Source organism: Narcine bancroftii, chromosome 3 (genome assembly GCF_036971445.1).
Source record: "Narcine bancroftii isolate sNarBan1 chromosome 3, sNarBan1.hap1, whole genome shotgun sequence".
NCBI lineage: Eukaryota > Metazoa > Chordata > Chondrichthyes > Torpediniformes > Narcinidae > Narcine > Narcine bancroftii.
In genome coordinates, this window is record NC_091471.1 from 105,079,147 (window position 1) to 105,105,297 (window position 26,151).

Here is a 26,151-nt window from a genome sequence, read left to right on the forward strand (position 1 = left end):
AAGAGCTATTGACTGGGTGCAGATCAGTGAAAATGGCAAAAGAATGGTTCAGTACAGATTAGAAGGGCTGAAAGGACTTGTTTCTATGCTGTAACGTTCTACGGATCTAAGTGACATGTGGACACGTATTATCATTGATTACCACTGTACCTGTCTGGGACTCAGCAAGTAAGATGAGTGGAACAGCAGACAATTTAATTGTATTTTACTTTATCAAAAATTGAATCTAATTGTGTGCAAAGTATCAAATAAGATCACTTTGGAATCCTACTGCAAGAAGATCATAAAAGGTCTTTATCCACAAAACCTGGTAAAGACCTTTCCACATCACATGTCCACAAATTAAGAGTACTGCTCTACTCTCTCTCTCTCTCTCTCTATACCCATGTGTGTGTGAGACTAGGCACAATTTAAATGCCATCTATAAATTTGCTGATGACACCACTGCTGTAGTGGATCATGGATAGCAATGAGGAACCGTATAGGAGTGAGATCGATCAGCTAGATGAGTTGTGTCACAAGAACCACCTTGCACACAACGTCAATAAAACATAGGAATTGATTGTGGACTTCAGGAAGGGGAAGCCAGGAGAACATAAACCAATTCTCATCCAGAGGGCAACAGTGGAGAGGGTAAGAAAGTTCAGATTCCTGGGTATAAACATCTCTGTTGGTCTATCCTAGGATCATCATTTTGATGCATTTATAAAGGAGGCTCACCAATTAATATATTCATTTGGAATTTGAGGAGAATTGGTACGTCACTAAAGATTTAAAATTTGTTACACACATACTGTGGAGAGCATTCTGACTGGTTAGATACAGAAAGAGTTCTGAAAGAGTTAGATAGAGATCTTGAAGATATTAGAGTCAGGGGATATGGGGAGAAAGCAGGAATGGGGTACTGATTGTGGATAATCAGCCATGATCACAGTGAATGGTGGCGCTGACTCTAAGTGCCAAATGGCCTACCCCTGCACCTATTGTCTATTGGTTTCATCACTGTGTGGTATGGAGGTGCCTATGCACAAAGAGGAATTTTAAACTCAGCGAGTGCCATCTTGGGCGTTAGTCTTTCCTTCATTAATAACATCTTTAAGAGGTGGAGCCTCAAGAAAGTAGCATTCATCATCAAGGACCCTCATCATTCATTTCTCATTGCTTTCATCAGGGAGATATAGAAACCTGAAGACACATACTCAACATTACAAAAATAGTTTCATCCCCTTTGCCAACAGATTTGTGAACAGACAATTAACCCACAGACATTACTGTACCTCACTCTCTCTTTTTTTGCACTACTTATTTTTTTTTAAATCTTGTATTGGTGTAATTGTAATTTATGCACCTTGTTCTGCATCATACTGGTGCCGCAATACAACACATTTCAAGACAATAAACCAGATTCTGATTTTATCACATAGATACAGGCAACATGACACATAATTAAGACAATTTCATTTACTTCATTTATATCATCCAAAATACTTTTGGTAGAAAATGTCTCATGTTTTAGAAATATTTCGTACATCTATATTTCCTTAACAAACATTAACCATGGCTTGGTAACCAATGAAATAAAGCATTGATAGTGATTTAAAAAAACTGCAATCTTTTCACCTTATTTTACCAGCATGCACAGATATGTTCAAAAGCACATTGCAGAATGCAGAATGAATGTCTGATTACAATGTCAATTATTCACTTTTATTTATTTCACTTTTATTTATTAATTTGAAATGTCACTAACCACATTCAAATTCCATGTTAGCCACATGTGACTTCCATAAAATATAAATATAGAATATTGGCATTCAATAGGTGCATTAAATTTTAACACAGCTTGATTGCTAATTGACACAGGGCGCTGTTGGGTATAAGCCCACATCATGATGTCACCCTTCCATATATATAACCCTGTGTTTCAGTAGCCATGTTAGTCTAATAGAAGGATGAGAAAGCATCACGTCTCAGAGTCTTAATTGTGTGGGTGCATACACAACAGTGGCGATGAGGAACGAAACGAACCCTACACATGCTCCATGCACCAACCATAACTACCTAACAACCCCAACAAGTTCCTGCCAAAAGATCAAGGCGAAAGCGCACCAAGATGGCGGACAGAATGTTCGGGGAATTCAACAAAGTAGAAGGGAGTTGGGATAACTGCGTAGAACAATTTAACCACTACTGTGTAGCCCATAATATTGTGCAAAGTTCAGTAAACCGCAAGCATGCCCTGAGAGAGAGAGAAATAGAGAGAGAGAGAGAGAAATAACTGCTTCTTCAAAAGTTCTAAAACCAACCAAAAATACTCTCTCTACATCGTACATATCCAGGGACAAGCACTTTTTGGAAGTAACTGACTACAACACATTCCCTAGACTGGCTGGAAATCGGTTCAATACTAAATGTAAACCACACGGACACCTCCCAGCCAGAACTCGACCAAATCCTCAACAACCACACAGTTGTTTTTCCAACAAAAATTGGGGAAAATCAAAGGCGTTCAAGCCAAACTGCAATTAAAAGATAATGCAGAACCAAAATTCTTCAAAGCCAGAACAGTTCCATTTGCTGTGAAAGGGGAAATTGAGGGTGAATTAAACAGACTAAAACATGAAGGCATATTAGAACCAATACAATACAGCGATTAGGCAGTGCCCACTGTACCTGTACAAAAAGCAAATGGTGAAATTTCCATTTGCATTTGTGGCGATTATAAAGTCACCATTACCCAAAATACCCGAACACTCCATGCCCAAGGTAGAAGAATTCACAAAACTAGATTTGTCACAAACAAATCAACAAATAGAATTAGGCAGAAAAATTCAAGCCAATATGTGACAATCAATCCCCATCTGGGACTGTTCACCGATACACCTGCCTTACGGATGTTCAGAGGAACCTGTGATTTTTCGAGCAACGATGGAAAAATTACTACATGGACTCTCAGTTGGCTGTTAACTAGATGATATCATCAGACTACAACAGGCTAATATACAATTACGAAAGGCCAAATGTGTCTTCATGCGCCCTTCAGTCACATATCTTGTGTATACAATCGACAATGATGGGGTGTGAATGAACCCAACAGGAACAAACTGTTCACAAGGCCCCAAAACCAACCAACAAATCAGAATTACAGTCCTTCCTAGGACTTGTTAATCACTACGGAAAACATATCCCTAATATGTCTGCACTGTGCAGCCCACTGAACCAATTACTCAAGAAAGATCAAACATGGTTTTGGAACACAAACTAAAAACACAATCAACTCAAGGAAGTACGTCAACAAATAAGGTGCTGATCCACTATGACACTAGTAAAGAGGTTACACTATCCGTGGATGCTTCACCAGTGGGACTAGGAGTAGTACGATCCCAAATCATAGAAAAAGGTGAGCAACCAATAGCATATGCTTCACGAACATTAACCACAAGCAAACACAATCACACCCAACTAGAAAAAGGATTGGCAATCATTTTTGGTGTAAAAAAATATTCCACCAATATCTTTACAGAAGAAAATCCACCCTGATCACAGACAACAAGCCTCTTGGTTTAATCCTGTGGCCGCACAAAGGTATACAGTATTAGCTGCGGCCAGAATTCAAAGATGGGTCATGCTACTAGTGGTATATAACTATGATACAAAACATAAACCTGAAACACTTAACTGCCATGCAGATGCCTTATCACGCAAGCCGCTACCCGAGACAGAACAACGAGAAGAAATTATTAAGTGGACAGCAGAGGCAGCATCAATCAACCAAGAACAACTTCAACAACTGCCCATTACAGCCCAGATGATCAGAAAGGAAACCTGAAAAGAGGCAACATTAAGCAAGATCCTATTCTTCACCCTTAATGGGTGGCCCAAATCTGAAGTCATCCCAGAAGATCTAAAACTTTACCACACATACACCATCATGAACTATCAGTCAAAGAAGGAAGTTTACTGTGGGGTACCTGTACAATTATTTCTGCCAAATGGCAAATTACCATGCTATCAGAACTGCACCACAACCATCCGGTGTATGAATGAAGGCACTGGCCTGGATGCATGTCTGGTGGCCCTCCATAGACAGAGACAGTGAAACAACAGTAAGAGAATGCAACGTCTGTCAGACAATAGAGCCAAAAATGCCACAAGCCGAAGCTAACTCATGGAAATGGCCATCCAAACCTTGCCATCAGATTCATGTAGACTTCACTGGACCATTCATGGGTGAGACTTTCCTAATATCTGTGGATGCACTCTCCAATTGACCAGTAGTTTCACAGCTGAAAAATACAAAAGCAGATCCCACGATTGACTGTCTACAAGCTATCTTTTCCACTTACAGATTGCCTCATGAATTAGTTAGGGAGAATGGGCTCCAATTTACATCAGAACATATTAAAACATTTATGCACCCTATCACCCAAGTATTAATGCGGAAACATTCAAAAAAGCAATGAAAACCATGAAACTTCTAAATGCCTCCTAGACACACAAAATCGCAGATTTCCTATTTGGGTACAGAAACACGCCACCTTCTACCACAAAAAGCACCCCAGCAGAACTAATGTTTGGCCACAACCTGCAGACCAGGCTGTCCACAGTTCATCCAGATCTGGGTCTCTGATTGCAAAAGACAGCATTGCTATAAACCTCACCTAGAACATTGGAAGTAGGCGAGAGAGTTCTGGTTCAAGATTATAGACAATATAAAGACCCATGGGTGGTAGGAGTAATCTTACAAAAACATATATATAACCCTGTGTGTCAATAGCCATGTTAGTCTAATAGAGGTAAAGGATGAGAAAGCATCATGTCTCAGAGTCTTAATTGTATGAGTGCATACACAACAGGATCCTTAGTGTATAGATAATTGATATCTGGAAACTATCCATCATTTTAACAGTTTCATCAGATATTATTTTCTCAATGGAATCTTGCAAAGAGGTTTTTGATCAGCATGTGAAAAGATTAAATGCATGTTGAATGTTGCCAAATTGTGGACATGCCCCTTTGATAGATTGGCAAAGAAGCTGGAAGACCAATGTTTAAAAGAAGCTTCATTCATTTCCAAGAAAGTAAAAGCTTATATAATGTTATAATATTATATAATATTATTTCCACAAGTTTAATTAATGATTTAATGTTTTCTAATTTAGAACAACATGAAACAAATTGCTTATATTGAAGTAACAACCATTAAGGGCCTAAACAGAAGAGAATGAAATTAATTTTTTTTATTTTAAACAACAGCTTTAGAATCAAATTAAAATGCATTACATTTTAAACAACATAGAAATTTGTGTTACAAATCAATCTTAATTAAGTATGGCAAAAACCTAAAGGCAGCACAGTTTGCACCACACTATTGCATCACTAGCAACCTGGGTTCGAATCTGACCCTGTCTGTAAGGGTTTCCATTTGTGCTCCAGTTTCTTCCCATGCTCCAAAGACATTTGGGATGTGTAGGTTAATTGGTCACATGAGTATTTGGGTAGCACTGACTCATGAGCTGCAGGGCCCTGTTACTGTGCTGCATCTCAAAGTTAAATTACATTTTAAAATTTAAAAAGTAGAATTGTACTTAATTCTAAAGAAAATAGGGATCTTTATCGTCATATGTTGCACTTAGTAGTCAAATTGTTTTCCATTAGTTTGAGTAGATGAGCTTTGCAAGCAATGCTTAAGATTAAACATCAGAAGATAGTGAATTACAATAGTAGAAGTCTTTTTAATGTAAGTTTTGCAAGTGGCCTCATAGCTGCAAGACTGCTATGAGACCACGGACTGGAGCAGTTTCAGGGAGCCAGTTGCCTACAATGGTCATGTAAACATAGAGGAGTACACGAGCTCAGTGACTGGCTACATCAGCAAGTGCATTGAGGATGTCACCGAGATCAAATGCTTCACAACTAATGCATCCAGGCCCTTCTCTGAGCTCGTGATGCTGCCTTCAGGACAGGATGTAGGATGGCACTAAGATCAGTCAGGGATGAACTTTCCCGTGCAATCCAGAAGGCAAAGTGGGGGTAAGCCCAGAAAATCTACAGATATCTATGCAACATGAGGCACATGTGGCAACAGATTAAGACTATAACAGATCACAAATCAACTTTGCGAATTAAGGAAAATGACTCCTCTCTTCTGGACAGACTGAACACCTATGCGAGGTTTGATCAGAACAGAATGAAGCCAAAGAAAGCTCTGTATTCCCCTGATGAATGGGCCCCCTGCATAGCTACAGCAAGGAGAACCCTACCCAAGGTGAACCCACACAAGGTAGCAGGTACTGAAGGACTGCACAGACCAATTGACTGAGGACTTCACTGACATCTTCAACACCTCACTGCAGCCACCATCATCCCGGCACCCAAGCGGTGACAATAACAGGCCTCAATGACTACCGCCCTGTGGCACTGATCTCCACCATTATGAAATGCTTTAAGTGTCCATTAATGGAACACATCAAAGCACACCTCCAAGATATGTTGGATCCATTTCAATTGCCTATAGAAGAAACCAATCTACAAACAATTATATAGCCTTGTTGCTTCACTCCGTCCTGGCCCACCTAGAAAACCATATACCAGACTGCTGTTCACCGACTTCAACTTGGCATTTAATATGTCATTTCCCAGAGGCTGGTGGAGAAGTTGTCCTTGCTGGGACTCAACACCTCTCTGTAATTGGATCCTGGACTTCCTAACAGAAAGACCACAGTCTGTCTGGGTCATCAAGCATTGTCATATTGAGCACTAGCGCACCTCAGAGCTGTGTGCTCAGCCCCTCCTGTTCAAACTATTGACCCACGACTGCATCTCCAGATCCAGCTCCAATATTGTCATTATGTTTACAGATGACACAACAATAGTCGACCTCATCAGCAACAACAATAAGTCGCACTGGAGAGAAGAAGTGAAAATTGTCGTGAAATGGTGCAAGACTAACCTGAGTCTCAATGTGGAGAAGACGAAGAAGATGAATGTGGACTTCAGGAGAACCAAGAACGACCACCCTGCACGACAAACCAACATCTCTGAAGTAGAGAGAGTGGAGAGCACCAAGATCTTTGGAGTTCACTTAATTAGTCACGAACCTTGGACACTCAACATATCCTCACTTATCAGGAAAGAGCAACAGAGATTGTACTTCCTGAGAAGACTGAAGTGAGTAAAGTCTATTTTCTATGGGAGCTCTATTGAGAGAGTCCTGGCTGGCTGCATCACAATGTGATTGCTGTAGAGAAATAGATTGAAGGTCAATCCACAGGACTATAAGAGAGTCAAAGAGGATCACTGGAGTATCCCTCCATCCCCCCCATTGACGTAATCTACCAGTATCGTTGCCTGAAGAGGGTGTGAAAAATGAGGGAGGGGAGGCCCCCTTCCACCTTGCACACAGCAACTTTCATCTGCTCTCAGCAGAAGAGATATTGGAGTATCAGAGCCAGCACTACCAGGCTGAGGAATAGCTTCTTCCCACGGGCAATGAGCATGCCGAACGACCAAAGGAACTGCTCACAATAACCATCCGAGACTCTCATATGTACAAAACAATATCTATCTATTTATTTACAGGGATAAAATACTTGTCCTGCATACATATTGTTTATAGGCCTATTATATCTGGTCGTGTGTCTGCACATTTTGCACCAAGAACTGGAAAACACTTTCATAAGGATGTACTTGTGCAGACAGATGATAATAAACTTGATTTGACTTATTATTTTCAGCAGAAGAACTACATATAATTAATGGCAACCCACTTTTAATGAGATTTTCATTTGGATCTTTAGGTTAGTATCAGGCAGTAAACATGGGATGTCATCACATTCATAAGTTGAGTTCTTTGTTTGAATATCCATTCCAGAAATTCAGTTCATTTGAAGTTAATGGAACCAAATGTTAAAAGTCCAACACTAATACACCATTAGATCCTGTGGTGAGCACATGAGACAAATTACGAATTTCTAATACTTCACGAGACAAACAGTTTGAAAAATTAATTTTGACAATGTTCGTCTTGGACTAGATGACCAAAGGGCCTGTTTCTGTGCTGTAGAGTTCTATGGTCAAGAATAAAATAAATGATTGTCCAGACAAGTTATATTGCGAAACCCTAATCTGGGCACAAAAGTTGATAACAGTGGAAGACAGATATAACCACAAGGAAAGAACAAGAAAAGGAAAACAAAAAAAAAGGAATATTTGTTCATTTATAAGAGATTTCACAAGAAAATGTCAATCGCCAAGACTTGTCAAAAAGAATACTTTACAAAACTCCCAGGATGACCTTGGAAAATTTAATGAAGTGATCTCGAAACGCAAGGCAAATGCAACAGCCAATTTATGTTATACAAAGAATGTGGGAGGGGGTGCATTTCAAATACACATGTGAGTTGTTAACTACATTTCTTCATGCCCATTAACTTGCATATTTTGATTCTTAGGAGACTATCTTTTACCCTTAGTTTTCCTCCCTTATTATTCTTTTTTGCCCTTTGATGGTCGTCTTCTCATTCATTTCACGATTTTTGGCCAATCCACCTCTCAAAATCCCTACCTTAAGTTGAGTATTACAGTAAGATGGCTTTAAAAGAACATTATTCACTATATTTGCTTCATCCTTGAGGCTACGAAAGGTATCAAGTTAACTATTGCCTTTGGTTAGGATAGAATATGCAAACTTAAGATCCTGATTTGAAGAACGATCGTCTTTCTTACAGATCTAATCTCGTTCCACAGGAACAAGCTGCTCTCGGGTGACCTCTTAATATGCCATCTGTGAGTCTTGGTTTGGAGCATTGGGAGGTCAGTTAGAATGCCCATGCAGGTGACTGGACAGCATATAGGAAAATCTGACTTACTTGTTCTTCCTCAAAGCCCTGAAACCAGTTTTACAATTCTCAGGATAGATGAAGTGACCACAGATGAGATTACATCTAAATTTTCTTCTTCCATTCAGTTGTGAATATATCAGTTAGTTCACAACTTGATGGATAAGTTCAGATAGAAGGTCGTCCAGATTAAGATTTAAATGCTCTTATAATCCACAGATTTTAGTATCAATAGATGCCAGTGAACTCTACAAATAGAAGTCTGAGACCACAGTAAAGAGACAAACGTACCATTTTCTTCATGGGAGTACTCAATTCCAGCAATGTTGCACCTGCAGAAAATCATTTTATTTTCAGTTAGTGTTCCAGTCTTATCTGAGAAAATGTATTCAATTTGTCCCAGATCTTCAGTAATATTTAATGCTCGACATTCAATGGTTGAGTCTGTACTTTCATCATACAAGTCAACATCACTCTGGAGGAGATATATTTGGCCCAGCTTTACAATTTCAATTGACACATACAAGGATATAGGGATCAGCACCTGAGAAAAGAAGAAAAAAAAACGGTGTAAGAAAGAGGATTCACCAGATTATTTTGGCTAAATTTCAGTTTGACATTTTTTAACATCATCACTTTAGCTTTCAATTAAAGTATAGGAACACAAGAAATAAGAGTAGGTGTGGGGTAACTAGCTCTTTCAGCCTACTCTTCCATTCAAATAAGATCACGGCTGATCTAGATGTGGACTCAATTCCACCTGCCAGTCTTTACCCCACAATCATTGAATACCCTACTATCCAAAAATTCTTCCATGAGCATAGAATTCCACAGATTCACAACTCTTGGGGAAAAAAGTAGTTCTTCCTCATTTCCATCCCGAATATACTCTCCCGAATCTCGTGACTATATTGCTCAGTTCTTGACTCGTCTACCAGTGGATACTACTTTCCTCCCTCTATCTTATTTAACCTTTCATAATCTTATAAGCTTCTTAAAGATCCCCTCATTCTTATAAATTCCGGCAAGTATAATCTCAGGCGACTCAAGCTCCTGATAGGTTAACCCCTTCTTTGGGATCGATCTGGTGAACCTGCTCTGCGCTGCCTCCAAAGCTAAGTGAGGAGGCTAGAAATGCACACAGTATTTTCCATGTGTGGCCTCACCAGCTCCTTGTGTTGTCCCAGCAGAATGTCCTTACTCTTAGACTCAATATTTCTGGCAATGAGAGGCCAATATTCCATTGGCCTTCTCAATATTTCTGGCAATGAGAGGTCAATATTCCATTGGCCTTCTCAATATTTCTGGCAATGAGAGGTCAATATTCCATTGGCCTTCTCAATATTTCTGGCAATGAGAGGCCAATATTCCATTGGCCTTCTCAATATTTCTGGCAATGAGAGGCTAATATTCCATTGGCCTTCTCAATATTTCTGGCAATGAGAGGCCAATATTCCATTGGCCTTCTCAATATTTCTGGCAATGAGAGGCCAATATTCCATTGGCCTTCTCAATATTTCTGGCAATGAGAGGCCAATATTCCATTTGCCTTCTTGATTGCCTTTTCGCAATTCATGCACAATCACACAAGTCCATCTATACAGGAGCATGCTGTAATATTTCACATTTTAAATAATTATCTGATCTATTTTCTCCTTCCAGAGTGGAATACATTGCAAACCCTTACAGACTCCACATACTCTGCATAAATTGCTTTTTCAAGTAGCAGATGCAGTCAGATACTTCTAAAAATGTTGTGAAATTCCAATAATGAAAGTCAAAATGTAATAATGTTAAGTATTTTATTCGTTTATTTATTCCTGTTTTGGAACAAAGTAATGCATTTCTAAAATTCTCTGTGGTGATCTGCCTTGGCAGTTTATTTTTAAGAACAAACATTAATTACAGCTTTTTAGAATGTTGGGACCTTATGAGATGAAGATTTTAGTGTTACTATTTCCTAAAACAAAAAGATTTGAGTGTCAGCCCTCTTTGTAACTCAGTTGCTTAAGACAATTTTATAGTTGCCTCTTACACAATCTTTCAAGACAGCAAGTTCATTGATCTCTGTCAAAATAGTAATGAAGTCACTACTAAAGAGGAGTTTTGGGCATGCTTAAATCACTCTTAATTTTAACTCTGAATTTTCATTAATAATGGTAAAAGCACAATTTTATGAATTTTTTGTTTGCAATTTCTTTTTCCTATTTTCAGTGTGTGTCAAGCTTCCACTGGGGTCAGATTTTGAATTAACATTCGAGTGTTCAAAATAAAAGTAATTAATACAAATTAATTCCATGGTGCATCTTTCTTACCTGTAGTAAAATGATCATGGTCCAGAACATGTAGAACCCTGCCAGTACTGGAGGGGTATATTCTCCATCTGGCCGAGGAACACTAAAAATAGGGATCTGCGAATAGCCATTTAACCAAATTCCATGGCCTTAACATTAAAGAGAGTAGTAAGGTTAGGCAGCTAAGAAATGTAATTGCTTTATTTTTAAACATTACAGCAAACAAAAGGTTGGAGACGGTTATCCGGTGTTAGCAGTTCCAATCACTAACTAATGAGATGACTCTCTCAGTGACTGGTCCTTTGCTGTTCAAAATATTAGCCATAACATCAACAATTATCTTAAAAGTTACAAATCCAGTCTTGTGGACAACAACTAACTGGAAATGTACATTTGAAGGACACAATCAAAAATTCCCAGTGACTTGGCAAGTTTTGAATCATATTACCAGTAAATAATGTAGAATGCATACATTTATAGACAAAATAGCAACAGGAGGAGGAAAGAAAATATGAGCAAATAAGCTGATCAGATAATGAATTTTAAACTGATTAGGCTTAATGTAAACTAGAGGAAGAACACCTCGTATTCCACGTGAGCAATCTACAGACTGATGGTATGAACACTGAACTTTCCCATTTCAAACAACAGTTACCTTTCTCTTCTTCTAGGTTACTTCTATCTTCCTCTCCCTTTCTTCACCCTCTCCCAATTTTGTCCCTTTTCCACACAGCTGCACATCCTTTCTCAACCTCCTCCCTCTTTAGTTCCACCTCCATTTCCCTATTGGATTCTCCCCACTGATGTTCCACCTGATCTTTCAACGTACTACTATTATCACTTTCTCTCATAGGATTCCAGCACTAGCTGCCTTTGTTTTTCCTCATCATCCACCCCACCCTCTACAATTTATCTGCCTCCATCAGACCCCCCTTGTATCATTTGCCTCTCTCTCCATATGCCAGACATCTGAAAATAAACGGTCTGTTCATGATCCTTCACCTCTCTCTGGTTCGCCAATCCCCCACTGGCCCCTGTCCAACCCCTCTCATCCTTTCTCCATTGCAGTAGCTAACTCTCCCCTCAAATGTTAATTAGCACATTGCACTATTTGTATAACCTGCTTTTTATCTTGATAAGATAATGGTTTGTAATTTCTGATTTACTAGTGTATATTTAATTCATTCTGCACTTCAAGCCATATATTTTTCATTTACATTTTGTCCACTTACCAAATGCTCCAATGAGGCACATCACCAACAGTAGTGCCACACACCATAGAACATCTCTATTCAGCTGTCTTTCTAATTTGCTGTGTTTGTTGCGTGGGCCACTGTTATTCATCATTGCTTTTGTTTCATGCCCTGGTTCAGTAAACAAATTAATATAAAATATAATGATCCAATAATAATGCTGAACATAGCTGAAAAGTAACTGAGTATTTTCTCTGTGCATTTACCCAACATAAACTTGGCATTAAAATGAGAACCGGAAATGAATGACTAAAAAACTCCCCAATGGATTGCTTAAATTAACTGGATTGTCCATACTGCCCAAAGCAGTATGCTCAAATTGTTGCTCATTTACAATATTTTTCACATTATAGTTTTGGGTTCCAACATCATTTGGATGATAGTTTTTGATTTAGAATGTCATCCGAACAAACTTGTTTGAAGTTATTGGGAAGAATAGAAAGTAGGATGGCTGACATCAGTTACAATCATTAATACTAGAACTTAGGAATTTAGTTCTAATTTCAATTCTTCTTAGTGCAATTATGATTCATTAATGTGTGCCATTCAAAATCTCACCAAGTTAAAATCATGATCTTGATAAATGGTGAAGCAGGCTCAAGGGGCCAAATGGCCTGCAGCTGCTCCTATTTCAAAATTCAAGGAGGGTGGGTGTAGGGGGGTGGAGGGAGGAGGGTTCATTTATATTCAAAATTTTAAATAAAGTATTCAAAAAAATGCAAGATTTAATTTATTGTCATGTAATAAAACAGTATCATATTACACAAAATTGCTTTTGTCTGTTGTAAGGCAGATTGGCCATTGGCAAAAATGACCTGAAGTGCCTCTGACAGTCAGAGAAAGGGAAGCAAAGAGATCTCTCCCTCCCCCCCGCCCCCAGAGTCACCAATTGTCCATAGATTTTCTCCAGCACGTTCACAGCTACACAGAGTCCAGTCCAAACCATTGGCAACTCTAGCTCCAGATTTGAACCTCCGATATGATTAGGAACCCTTCAGCACCCTTTCGCATCCTGGTTCCGATACCTAGTAATCTTTCAACCAGTTTTGAGCTAGTCTCCAGCAGTCCACAGCCTGGTGCGAGTCCCTTTACCACAGTTTCCAGCAGCCCACAGTCTGCTTGGGATCCTCGCCTTAAGTCATCATCAGCCTACTGCCTGTGTGGTTCCTTTAGCTGCAGAATCCCTCACTGGTCCACCGCTGTGGTCACCATCCCATGGGTGGTCTCCTCTGCTTCTCCTTCTCAGATGAGGGTTGGTCTGTTTTCTGTTGCTCTGCACCAATCCTCTGCTACCCTGGAGTCTGCAATCCCTCGTGGCTACTGCCAACCATAGGTACCACCATCTTAGGCGCAGACCCTGCCATCTCAGAATTTTAAATAAAACCACCGTTGGCTCCTTTAACGTGCCATTCAAAGCCTGTACAGAGCTGATGGCAGTCAGACTGGGTGGCTCGATGCCGCAGGAGCACTGCGTCTCCGCTCCCCACGGTCTGCACCAGTGCCAGGGATGTCATTACAGGAGCTCTGGCTGTGCCACCATCTTATGTTCTGTGACAATAGTATTCATATTAGGATGAATTAAATTAAATTTCAATGAAGAATGTCAGGAAAGGATTCATAAAAATGCATGCTACATTCCCCCCCCCACCCCACCCCCCCAAAAATCAACACAAGGTCCTTTCGGGTGAACCCTTTGCCTTGAGGCTAGCGACAGGAATGGATTTAAAACTGCAAACTCACCTTTCAGGTCGCAGCCCTACAGGCAGTAGGCTGATGATGACTTAAGGCGAGTATTACCTGATCCACCTGAAAGGGCCTCTTCATATCCAGAGGTACATCATAGCACCTCCGGATCTGATGGAGGTGGGGCGACTGGTGCCACAGCGCCACCCGATTATAAATATGTAGCATAGCAATGGCCGACTTCCCATAACACTTCCAGCTGCCTGGGGGATTATGGGTAACAAAGACCGCCATTGCTATGCTGAATTTTGAGCCGCAGAGAGCGGCCCCAAAGACCGAAGCGCCCAGTGAGGTGCAGAAGTGACCAGCCAGGCTGTCACAGCCCATATCGGCCTCCCCCCAACATCCCCCACAAACCACCCCTGCCCTGCCCCAACATCCCCCACCGGACACCCCTGCACAGTGGGGCAGGGGCTGTCGGGTAGTGGGGCGGTAGGCTGTAGGCAGTGGGGAGTTGGGTCGCGAGCTGATGGAGTGATCAGCACGCTCCTAAGCAGCCGCTTACAGTGGCTGCACATTCAGGTGCATCGGCGGAGCGCTGCACTCTGCCAATTGTCCCTCTCTGAGGAGGGTTGGCATCGGCACCTCATAGGTACTTCTGCCACATTCAGGTGAGCGGATATTGAGTCACGGTGGGGGGGGGGGGGTATTCTGCGGCTTTACATGGGGGTGTTCAGGCCACCTGAAAGGGCCTACTATTACATCCAAAACCAGACATGTAATAGGTCCCAAAACCACTACTTGTGCTCACTTTTTTTCCCCTATTATTTATTATCATTATCAACAGAAAATAAAATTATGCTCCTTTCACTTTAATGGAGTTTCAATACCTATGGTCAGAAAATTTAGTGTAAAGTTGTAGTGTTACCATCCTAATTTTATGCCAAGTGAAGGTTTAGCACTAACACTAACCTGCATAAACTACAATTCCTACAACAGCCTCAGTGTTCCTAATGGTACAACCTCGAAGCAAAAGGTTTTCCTTACTAAGGCCAACCCGTTCTTTATTCCAGTGCTCCCTGCAGATAGAACAACAATTGTCAGGAAAGATGATTATTTGGGAATCTTCTAAATATTTATTAAAGACAAATTTAAGAGATATACAGTATACATACTTAAGCTATTAAAACAGAATTGTTATGTTTGTATGGGGCTATTATAATTACCATTAATCTTCTTTCACCAACAATACTCGAGACTTTGGAAACAAATGGATGCGTCACATAAATCTAACGTATTTATTAACTTAAAAATTAATTTTTAGAGCTTTGAAGTCTTTAAATTAATAGGACAATTGCCATTTTCTTTTGCTTATGGAAACTAAAATTTCATTCTAAATAGAACACTTATAAAGTCAAAAAATACTACCAAGTAACATTCACAGTTGAGGTCATGCCAAAAGATCAGAGGACAAAATACAATGGGGAAGTGGTTCGGAGACATGGAACAATGGAAGGAATTTTATAGAACTAGGATTCTTATCACCAAAAGAGAATCTGTGTCCAAGAACTTGTGAGTGAAGAAGATAGACTAAAGTAGTCCAGTTTAGGGACCTGTGACAAGGAAAAGTAATTGGAAAGCTGAACCATTAAGGAATTTAATTGCTTATTGTCATATGTACAGAGATAAAGTAAAAAAAACTGTTTTGTGTGCCATCCAGACAAGTCAACTCATGCAGCTAGTATTGCAAAAATGACAAAAACAAATAAACAATAGCATAGACAGTAGTGTTACAGGAACGCAGGGCAAAAGAAAAAAATAAAAACACAGTCCAAGGAATACAGAAAAGAATGCTAAAAGAGTGCATCTTTTGCCATAAAGAGATCCATTTAAGTTTGATAACAACAGAGAAGAAGCCATCCTTGAATGTGATGGTTCATGGATTCAAGCACATTCATCTTCTGCCAAATAGTGGGGGGGAGAAGAAGAGAGATTGACCAGAAAATCAATGAAGTTGTGGAATGATTTTATATGCAAATGGAAATAAATTGTATATTGGGCAAGTGGGAGGTCACAGACAGAACTGAAATGGAAAAGTCAAGGTTATTGTTAGAAGGGCAGAAATGTGGATCTCAATACACAGAAAATGGAAAGGGCAAGATTGATGATAATTTGTTAGTGGAAATAAGTGGCCTCAAGGTTGCATAACAACCAATTTCAGGATTTAAAGTCTTTACCTTAAACTTTCATTTGATTAACTGAAAAGCACTTACATATAGCCTTTGAACTTTCTTAAATCATTGTTTGGACCTTCACATTCAATTCTGCAGGAGAACCTCTCAGGGACGGCTTCAGAGTCCTGAACAGAAAACCAAGCAAATCATCTCTTGACTGTCTTTCTTTCTCAATGCAATCTGTAAAATGTTGGCAAACCTCCTAAATTTTCATGGCTTTGCGATTTAGAAATCAAGAAAAAGTACCAAGGTTAAAATGGAACAGGTTGGTCCAGAATTTCCTGCCAGTGGGAACCTGCTCATGATTGCTGTTGATATGCAAGGCAAGCATCCGTGTGTCAGATTCACTGCTGACATTTTAAGCTCCTTGGGACCGTGCTCTTCCCCTACCTCCATCATTTGTTTGGGTGCATCCCTACATTTTATTATACCTTGGTGAAGGGCTCAAGCCCGAAACATTGGCTATATATCTTTATATAGCAAAGATAAAGTATACTGTTTGACCAGCTGAGTTTCTCTAGTATTGTGTTTTTACTTTTTAAACTTGAGCTCCTCAGTCAATGCATTCCTCAATACTGTTACAGGGAGAAGTTGGAGAGAGGATAGTGTGCGATGAAAGAATACAGAAAAATCCACCCAGTTAGCCTGATTTTGATGGTTGGTAAGATGTTAGAATCTAATATTAATGATGAAGTTTTGAAGGCACACAGTAAAATAAGCCAATGTTACCAGGGTTTCCTTAAGGAAAAATCTTGTCTGAGAAATCTGTTAGAATTCTTTAAGGAAATAACAAGGATAGATAAAGGTCAATCAGAGGTATTGTAAAAGTCCTTCTGAAAATCCAAATAAACAAAGTGCCACACATGAAGCTGCTAAGCAAGGTAGAGCCCATGATATTAAAGGACAGATATTACCACAGATAGAAGTTAAACAACAAAATCTGTGACTGTGGTTTACACAAAAATTCTGGAAAAGCACAGCAAGTCACATGTGTTCTTTATGTTTCAGACCTGAGCCCTTCATCAAGATATGAGCAAAAAGCAGGCAGCTGCCTGGATAAAATGTTGAGGAGAAGCACGGGCCCTGAGGACAAAAGCATTAACATCAACTTCTCCAGATTTTGTTAGGCTACTTCCCTCCTTCTCTTCCCCATGACGGTTTCATTTCCTCCAACTCTCCACCATTTTCCCTCTCCATTCAGAGATTATTCCCTCCCCCATCAATTCTCAGTATTTTATCTCACCCATACACATCTGTCTTCTTGCCTGTGACTGTCCTCGCCCCCCCCCCCCCCCCCACTATTTCATTCATGCACCTGTCTGCTTTTTGATGAAGGGCTCAGGTCCAAAACATTCATTATGTATCTTTATCTTTGCTACATAGAGAATGATGTGTGAATTGTTGAATTTCTCCAGCATTTTTTTGGCTGACTGGCAAGAGGCAGAGATGGAGATAAAAGAGAACATTTTTAATTGGCTGCCAGTGACTAGCAATGTTCCACAGGTGCTGGGACCACTTTGAATCGCTTTGTATATCAATGATTTGGATGACGAGATTGATGGTTTTGTGGCCACGTTTGTAGATGATACAAAGATAGATGGAGAGGCATGTAGTTTTAAGGAAGCACCGAGTCTGCAGAAGGACTAAGACAGGTTAAGAGATTGGGCAAGGAAATGGCAGATGGAATGCAGTGCAGAGAGGTGCATGATCATACACTTTGGTGGGCGGAATAAAATGGAAGTAGATCATTTTACAAATATCAACGTTCAAAAATCAAAAGTTTAGAGGGTCTTGCAAGTCCTCCTGGAAGATTCCTCAAAGGTTAACGTGCATGTAGAGTCAGTGGTAAGGAAGATAAATGCAATGCTAGCATACATTTTGAAAGGGATAAAATACAAAAGTAGCAATATCATGTTGATGCTTACAAAGGCATTGGTCACACCACACTTAGACTATTATGAGCAGTTTTGGGTTCTTTATCCAAGGAAAGATATGCTGGCATTGGAGAGGGTCCAGAGGAGGTTCACAAGATTGATCCTCAGAATGATAGAGTTGTCATTTGAGGATTGTTTAATGGATCTGGAATTTAGAAGAATAAGAGGGCATTTTATTGAAACCCATTAAATATGAAAGGATTGGATAGACTGGAGGTTGAGAGGGTGTTTCCAATGATGGTAAAGTCTGAGACCAGAGGGCACAACCTCAGAATACAAAAACGCCATTTTAAAAACAGAGATGAGGAGGACTTTCTTGACCTAGAGCAGGGGTGTCAAACTCAAATTCACAGAGGGCCAAAATTAAAAACGTGGACTAAGTCGTGGGCCAAACTAAATATTTATTGAAAATTTTCAACAACATCTGTATGTTTTCTCTTCTTTCAACATATGTAATGTTAAACTTTTTCTTATTAAAATAAATGTTTAATAATAGTTTTGGTTAAACTCTTTCCAGAAGAAGCATTAACAAATGAGAAATAAAATATTCAATAAATAATATTTCTCTATTGCCTTTAAGCTCCTTTTAAATGTATTTTTTTTCACAAGCCAACAAGTCAAAAAAATAACAACTTGCTTCAATGAAAATCCAATCTTTCAACTATGAACAGTCCAAAGTTAACCAAAGAAAATATGAATCCAAGCTTAGGTTGCTACACTGTGATTTACTCTGATGCGCCTGGGTCTAAACCAGATACTTGGCATCTCTTCTTAGATGCAAGTTCATCAAACTCTGGGGTCAGAGTTTGCCTCCCACCTGTCTTGAAAGGTCCTGTTTTCTGTCTTTCGTTTGGCCATTTTTCGTAAGGGGTTTATTACATGTGAGTTGGGCGACAGGTCGCAGATGCTAATGAAAGTAAAGAGAGGAGGTGGGGGCGATTAGCGGGCTGACGGGCCGGCGCCAACGCATTTGCAAAGCATTCTGGGATTTGTAGTATTAGCTGCTTAAATATACTACTTAAATATACTGGCGCGGCGGCCAGGGGGCCTGCTCTAATACATATTTGATATGGACGCGGGCCAAATATAATTATATCACGGGCCAAATTTGGCCCGCGGGCCTGAGTTTGGCATGTGTGACCTAGAGGGTTCTGAATCCGTGGAATTCATTGCTATGGATGACTTTGGAGGTCAAGTGATTGGGGATATTTAAGATGGGCAGTAGGTTCTTGATTAGGAAGGGAATGATGTGTTATGGGAGAAGGCAAGAGAATATGGTGGAAAAGGCTAGTAAATCAGCCATGATGAAATGGCAGAATGTTCGTGTGGGGGATTTTGTTCTATTATCTTGCAATGAAATGGAAAAGGTTCAAATGGCCTTAATCTGGTCTAATGTCTTATGCTCTTAAAAACAGATGAAAATGACTTCGACAGGTAAGCTTCACTCTCTGGCTTACCTGACTATCGTACTCATTGAAATAGTGAATATTTCAGATGATTATTAGCATTCAGAAGCATTCCAAATTCATCAAAAACCAATAAAAATACTGAAATTTATTCATTAAAATGATAAATAAAACCCATCAAGAACATTTCTAACAAAGAAGAAAAAAAACCTTTTTTTTAAATTTAGAAATTTACCTTAGGGTAAATGAATGAATAGAAGCATCTTGTGTTTCACATGGAACCTGATGAAAGCTCCAGTATGTTCCCCAGTGTAATTGCTGGGATGTTGTTAGAATATGCAGAGTTTGGGATCAGGATGCCACTGATGAATGATCAATAATTTATTGAAGAAGGTCTTCTTTCTTCAATAAGCACTGGGAATTTGGGAAAATGTTATCAAGTGGACAAGGCAGCTGGTAAATGAGAGGTCATCCATTTTGGAAGGAAAATTAGTTTATTATTTACATTGTGAAGGATTACAGCATGCTGTCATTTAGAGGGTCTTGGGAGTGATTGTGCATGAATCATAAAAGGTAGTTTTGTAGGTGGAACAGGCAATCAAGAAGGTAAATGGAATTTTGGCCTTCATTGCTGAAGGTATTGAGTTTAAGAGCTACAACTGCACAGGGTACTGGCAAGGCTGCCAGTTCTGGTCTCCTTACTGTGAAAGGCTTTGGAGGCAGTGCAGGGGAGCTTCACCAAGTTGCTTCAAAAGATGAGGGGGTTAGCCTATAACCCCCTCACTTGGGATTATACTTGCTGAAAGTCAGAAGAATGAGAGGGAATCTTAAAAATTATGAAAATAGATAAGATAGTGATGGGAAAACTGTTTAATTTGTCAGGGGAGACTACAACTAGGGGACATAGCCTTAAGATTCATGCAAAGTAGTTTAAGATGGAAATGAGGAGGAACTGCTTTTTCGAGAGAAAGGTGAATCTGTGAAATTCTTTTCCCAAGAAAATAATGGAGGCTACATTACTAACTATGGTTATGAAGAATAGGCAGGTAACTGGAATTCTGTCCATGGCCAGATCAGCCATGAACTTATTGAATTGCGGAGCAGGCTCAATATGGATAACTCCTACTCCTTATGTTATGTTTAAAAACTCATGATATCAACAGTATGGTAAGAAAATTCTGCTCAATGGAAACATAAACAGGAAACAGAGCTACAATGAAGGCCCTGTTCCTTATGCATGCAGTTCCCAGCTGCCAATGCATGACTATAGAATTAATAGACAAGAAATTAATGAGGCAGCATTTATAAAACCTTGTAAATTGATTGGTGATAATTTGCTATCATCCCCTTAACCAACTTCGATCAAAATCAGTAGCACAAAATCTAAAATGCATATTCCTAATCCTAAATCCTTTATAATATGAGCATAAAATCATTAGTCTGAATTGCTTGTATTTTTTTTTAGCTACCTTTCAGAAGCCCACAGGCAAATGTTGAAATTCAAATGGAGTCACGTGTGATGTTCCACTCGATCCAGCATCGTCCAGTGGAAGTTATTAATCGAATTTAGAGTTTGGATCACGTCAAACCTGGTGCCTCAGCTTCACTGATTGAAAAGGTATGGACCAAGTACAGGAAAATAGGATGAGCCCTGAATGTCAATATGGTCAGCATGGATGAGTTAAGCCGAAGGGCCTGTTCTGCGCTCCTACCCCATGACATTACATTCATTCATTTCAATGGGACGAGCAATCCCTATTAAAAATGTAAAAGCTAATAATGTGTTAAATATCTTTTTAATTGATTCTTTTTTATATTTTAAAATACAGCCAACTCTACATTTCAGCTGTTCAGTTAATGGAAATCTTCCCTTTCTCAAATCACAAACAAAAATTTGAAATATGGAATAAAATTAACCTTCACAGAATATGCAAAGTAGAATTGCAAATAAATAAACAGAAGACATGCTTTTCAACTCACATTTCTTGACACATGCTCAGGTGAGGCAGCTTTGCTTTATGGAATATTGCGACAGAGGCCATTCTTTAGGAACACAAACTGCCTGTTTTGGGAGGGGGTGGGGTGTCAGGGAGAATCTCCTAAATGGTTTTTTCCCCATTTACCTAAATTCTTAAATTGTTTCAATTGTTCCTCCTAGACTCAAGTCATTAATGTATCTGTAAGAGTAGAGGACTTTTTCAGCTCATAATGTTAGAAGGCTATGAAGGAGGTCTGAAGTATGGGGTCTCAGGTCCTGCATCTGAACATGAAGTGATGCATTCAGACTACTTTGCTTTATAGACCAGCCACGGTTGTGATGTTGGGAACCAGGCAGTCCAAACGTTAATGCAGCCACAGGGTCAGGGGAAACATAATCTCACTCCTTGGGCAGGGTAAACCATTACAGAATAATAAGCAAATACAATATAAAAACATGCTGGAGAAACTCAGCAGGTCACATAGCAGCAATTGGAAGTAAAGGATTTTCAATGTTTTGGGCCAGGGCCCTTCATCAGGTAACTGACGTGATGAAGGGCCTAGGCCCATGCTGCATTACCTGCTGAGTTTCTGAAGCACATTTGTGTATTGTACTTAACCTCAGCATTAGCAGACATTCTTGTTTAACTCCAATAAGGAAATACAGGAGTGAGTGAATGAATTATACTTTTGGTCTTTATTCCCAAAAAGGCCTCACCAGCTCTGCAGATCCCTTCACCACCTGTCTCTGCTTCAAGTTGGTTTCTCCATCCAGATTGGAGGTTTCAATGTGGCAGATCCCATCAACATCAGTGGAGTACAGCAACACCATATCTGCAGGGATGATCTCATTGCAAGATAATAGAACAAAATCCCCCACACGAACATTCTTCCACCTTTTCAAATCATACTTTTTTGCTTGCCTGGAATGACAAATGAAACTGCATCTCAGCAACAAAAAGGGCTGCAGAGACTTTGAAATAAACTTGGAATTACTGTTAGTGATGTTGTCTTTTGATTGCACCAGAAGGTGAAATATCATGCTTGTAAAACAAAACTCTTCCAAAGAGCACCAATTGTCAACTGATGGCACACAACTGAAACCATATCTTAAACTTTTTTTGTAAGCACACCATTATATTGAAATAAGTGGCAATTCAAAATATAAACAGTGGCATCATTATTACAATGCATTTAAAGTACTTTGTGCTACTACACAAATAGTAGCACTTAGTGCTGGGCTCAAGAATGAAAGGACTATCAGTGACCACAACAAAAGTAATTTTGGAAAGGGATAAGGTTAGTCGGGAAATTAAATGTCTAAACTGAGGAAAGTCAATTTCATCATTATTAAGTGAGGTCTTGCAAGCGTAGACTGGGATCAGCTACTTGCAAATAAATCAACATTTAGGAAATGGTGGTCTTAGAAGTGAAATAGTGAGACTTCAGATTCAATGTGTTCCTTAAGAGTGAAGGTCAATCTATGGATCCTGAATATCAAGGGCTTTATCAATAATAAAAAAGGAAATATACGGTAGGTTATAGAGCATTGAATGTAGTGAGGGGCTAAAACATAAAATTAAAGGGTAATGGGATACACAAAATATCACGAGCAGGTAAGATTATGGAAAATCACAAAGCATTTCATAAATACATTAAGAGCAGGAGGTTAACTAGGAAAAGAGCAGGGCCCAATAAGAACCAAAGAGGCAATCTATGTGGAGCAGAGGATGTTGGCAAGGTATTATTACTTCTTTTCACCTCAATTCACCATGGAGAAAAAGAAATACATTGTAGTTGGAGATTTCAATTGATATGGCAAAATTAGACACTTCATCATCATTTTGTATCATTATACATTTCATCACTTGCCCTAACTCTAAAGTTAACATGTTGATATTTCTCCATTTCCTCTCTCTTCTTCTTAAATAGTGGGATTATATTTACTACCCCCACAATGTGCTGAAACAATTCCAATATATGCCATAAACTTTGGGCGATGATAACCAGAGACTCCAACATCTCTAAAGCTAACTCAATTATAACTCTGGGATATAGATCACCAGATCCTCATCAGTTTTCAAGCTCCCTAACTTCCTTCGAACTACCTTTATATTAATGTTTCAGTTCCACATTCTTGTTAAACCCTTTTGTTCTCTAAATACATCTCGAGGGCTTTGTGCTTTCATCTGTCCTCATTCACTTCCTTATTCACAACACTGCCATTGAGGGGTTGATCTCCTCTGATGGAATTTAACTCTTGAAGTGCCCATTAAATTCAAAAAAGTTAATTAGCTTACTCAACATAGTTAATGAAAAAGAAACTGCAAATGATCTTCTGCTTGTTGAAATTAATTATTTAATTCTTAAAACTTAACAAAAGAAAGCTCTTGGAAACATAACAGACTGCAGATTCTAGAATCGAGAGCCAAGATCAATTGCTGGCTGCTTCCATGAAGGGAAATAGACAGTTGATGTTTCAGGTTGAAATTCTACTTCAGCAGACCTGAAACAGGGCTGCCCTAAAATGTTAACTACCCATCTCATATAAGAGTTGCTGCCTCACTTGCTGGGTTCCTCCAGCAATTTCTTTTTTTTAAATATAAATGAGAAAGCTCAAATACAGGTCAAGTTTGACACCAAGTCTGTTGATAGTCTGGTTCAGCTTCAAACATCATCAGGAATAGAGATGAAACTGTTGAATGGGAAACTGAGATTGAGATTAGAATCAAGGATAAGGCCCTCAGTTAACCAAACTTGAAGAGAAAATGTTATTCATTCACTGCTCCATGTTTGCTGTTAGAAAAAGTGAGAAATAGTCCTGGGAAAAGGATAAAAAGCATATGGTTGTTTTAGATCATGCAATTGTATTTTTAGACTAGAATCTTAGATTAAGGTCCAGAAGTGGACCCATGGTTGGTATTCCACAAAAGGGCAAAACCATACCAAGTATTGTTTTCCAAAAGTACTGGCAATTATATACAAAATTTCTTCTAAACAAAGAGGTGGTATACAAGAGAAGATGACTCTCTGATTTATTGCAGGATTTTGATTATGCCTTAAAGGTCGCAACTGAAATAAATAGTTAAGTTCCATTCATCGTTATCAGTTTTCAAAAACTGGCTCAAATATGAGACATTTAGTTCACCTTGAAATTTATGGAAATGTTCAAATGATGCAGAAACTTCACAAATCAGTTGTCCTTATTCCATTATAATGTCCTCCTCTGCATTCCTAGAGAATTTTATAAATGTGCACAGAAATATTGCTCAAACTAATATCATCATTCAAGAGTGTTAAGGCTCTTCCAAAATGATGTAAAGAAAACAAATGCAGACTTACTTGTCATATACTTTAGTTGTTTGGTTATTTATTTGTTTATCAAATTTATAGCGCCGGTAGTCTTCAATCCCATCTTTAATTGCAATAATTGCAAGAACAACAACCAATGGCAACATTGTTATTTCCTTTTGGAATGCTTCCACAGAGGGCACCCAATTCAAGATCACTAGAAACAGGAAGTAAAGATTTGCAGACCTGAAAAAAAACAAAGATTGTAGAGAGAATGAAAAGGGACAAGTAAATACACCACAAAAAAATTGGCGTCGAGATTCTGAAAGATTCGAAAATTGTAAATGTAATATACTAGCTGAAAATTTAATCTTGGGAGTAAATAAGATTTTAAAACGAATGATAGGAAAAAAATATGTAACCTTGAATTAATAAAGGGTAGAAAACAAACATTTGATTTACTTGAATGAATTTTTTGGTGATAGCAATTAAGGAAGATGAAGGAAATGAAGTGGGTATTTTCCAAGTAGATTTTCAAAAGGTGTTTGACAAAACTTTATGCAAAAGAAGGGTTAGCAAAATTGATGTAGTAAATGGTTGTTTTCCAGGTGGAAAGATGTACATTGGGGATCAAAAAACAATTTGTTAGAGGATTTTGGTGGGTCAAGTGGAAGGAAAAGAATTGTCAACATTTCAGGCCAAAACCATTCATCAATGCTGAGAGTGCAGAGTCAGGATAGCCACTAAAATGAGAACAGGGTGGGAGGTGTGGGCCAGTAGGGGATTGGTGAGGGGTGAAGGATGATGGACAGAGGAGTTGATTGGCAAGTCTTAAACAAAGGGAAAGAGAGGCAAGAGAAATAAAGGGGCTAGATGGAGGAAGATGAATCATACAAGGTGGGGGGGGGGGGAGGGTTGGTAATTGGAGACAAAGGTTGCCAGTACTGGATAGGATAAGAAGAGAAAATGCCAATAGTGGCATGATTAAGACAGCAGATAGAAACTGAAGGTAGGGTGTGGGGACAAGGGAACAATCCAGTGAGGGAAATATAGGTGGGAGGATGGAACGAGAGAGAGAGAGAGAGAGAGAGAGAGAGAGAGAGAGAGAGAGAAGGATGGAGATGAGAATGGGTGGGGTGGGTGTGAAATGGTACAAAAATGAGAGTGGTAATAAGAGGGGACAATAGTTGAAATTTGGTCTATGTTCACATCATTGAGCTGTGGACTGCACACCGGTAG

The 26,151-nt window shown here is 39.2% G+C and overlaps 1 protein-coding gene and 1 long non-coding RNA gene across 8 annotated transcripts in view; one reads left to right on the forward strand and one right to left on the reverse strand.

The window, feature by feature from the left end:
* The window catches only part of LOC138757447 (uncharacterized), a 64,526-nt gene extending 41,718 nt beyond the window's left edge, over positions 1-22,808 (forward strand). The window contains exons 2-3 of the long non-coding RNA XR_011353603.1: positions 21,110-21,262; positions 22,333-22,808. This is a non-coding gene — a long non-coding RNA (uncharacterized lncRNA). The remainder of the gene's footprint in view (positions 1-21,109; positions 21,263-22,332) is intronic.
* atp10d (ATPase phospholipid transporting 10D) overlaps positions 1-26,151 on the reverse strand; it is a 199,630-nt gene that overhangs the window by 77,695 nt on the left and 95,784 nt on the right. For all 7 annotated transcript variants that reach the window (XM_069924729.1, XM_069924731.1, XM_069924732.1 and 4 more), the window contains exons 3-9: positions 24,964-25,158; positions 22,340-22,544; positions 16,344-16,429; positions 15,043-15,149; positions 12,367-12,498; positions 11,156-11,283; positions 9,132-9,384 (exon numbers count right to left, since the gene is read on the reverse strand). In XM_069924729.1, coding sequence (XP_069780830.1) covers positions 9,132-9,384; positions 11,156-11,283; positions 12,367-12,498; positions 15,043-15,149; positions 16,344-16,429; positions 22,340-22,544; positions 24,964-25,158 — 1,106 coding nt within the window. The remainder of the gene's footprint in view (positions 1-9,131; positions 9,385-11,155; positions 11,284-12,366; positions 12,499-15,042; positions 15,150-16,343; positions 16,430-22,339; positions 22,545-24,963; positions 25,159-26,151) is intronic.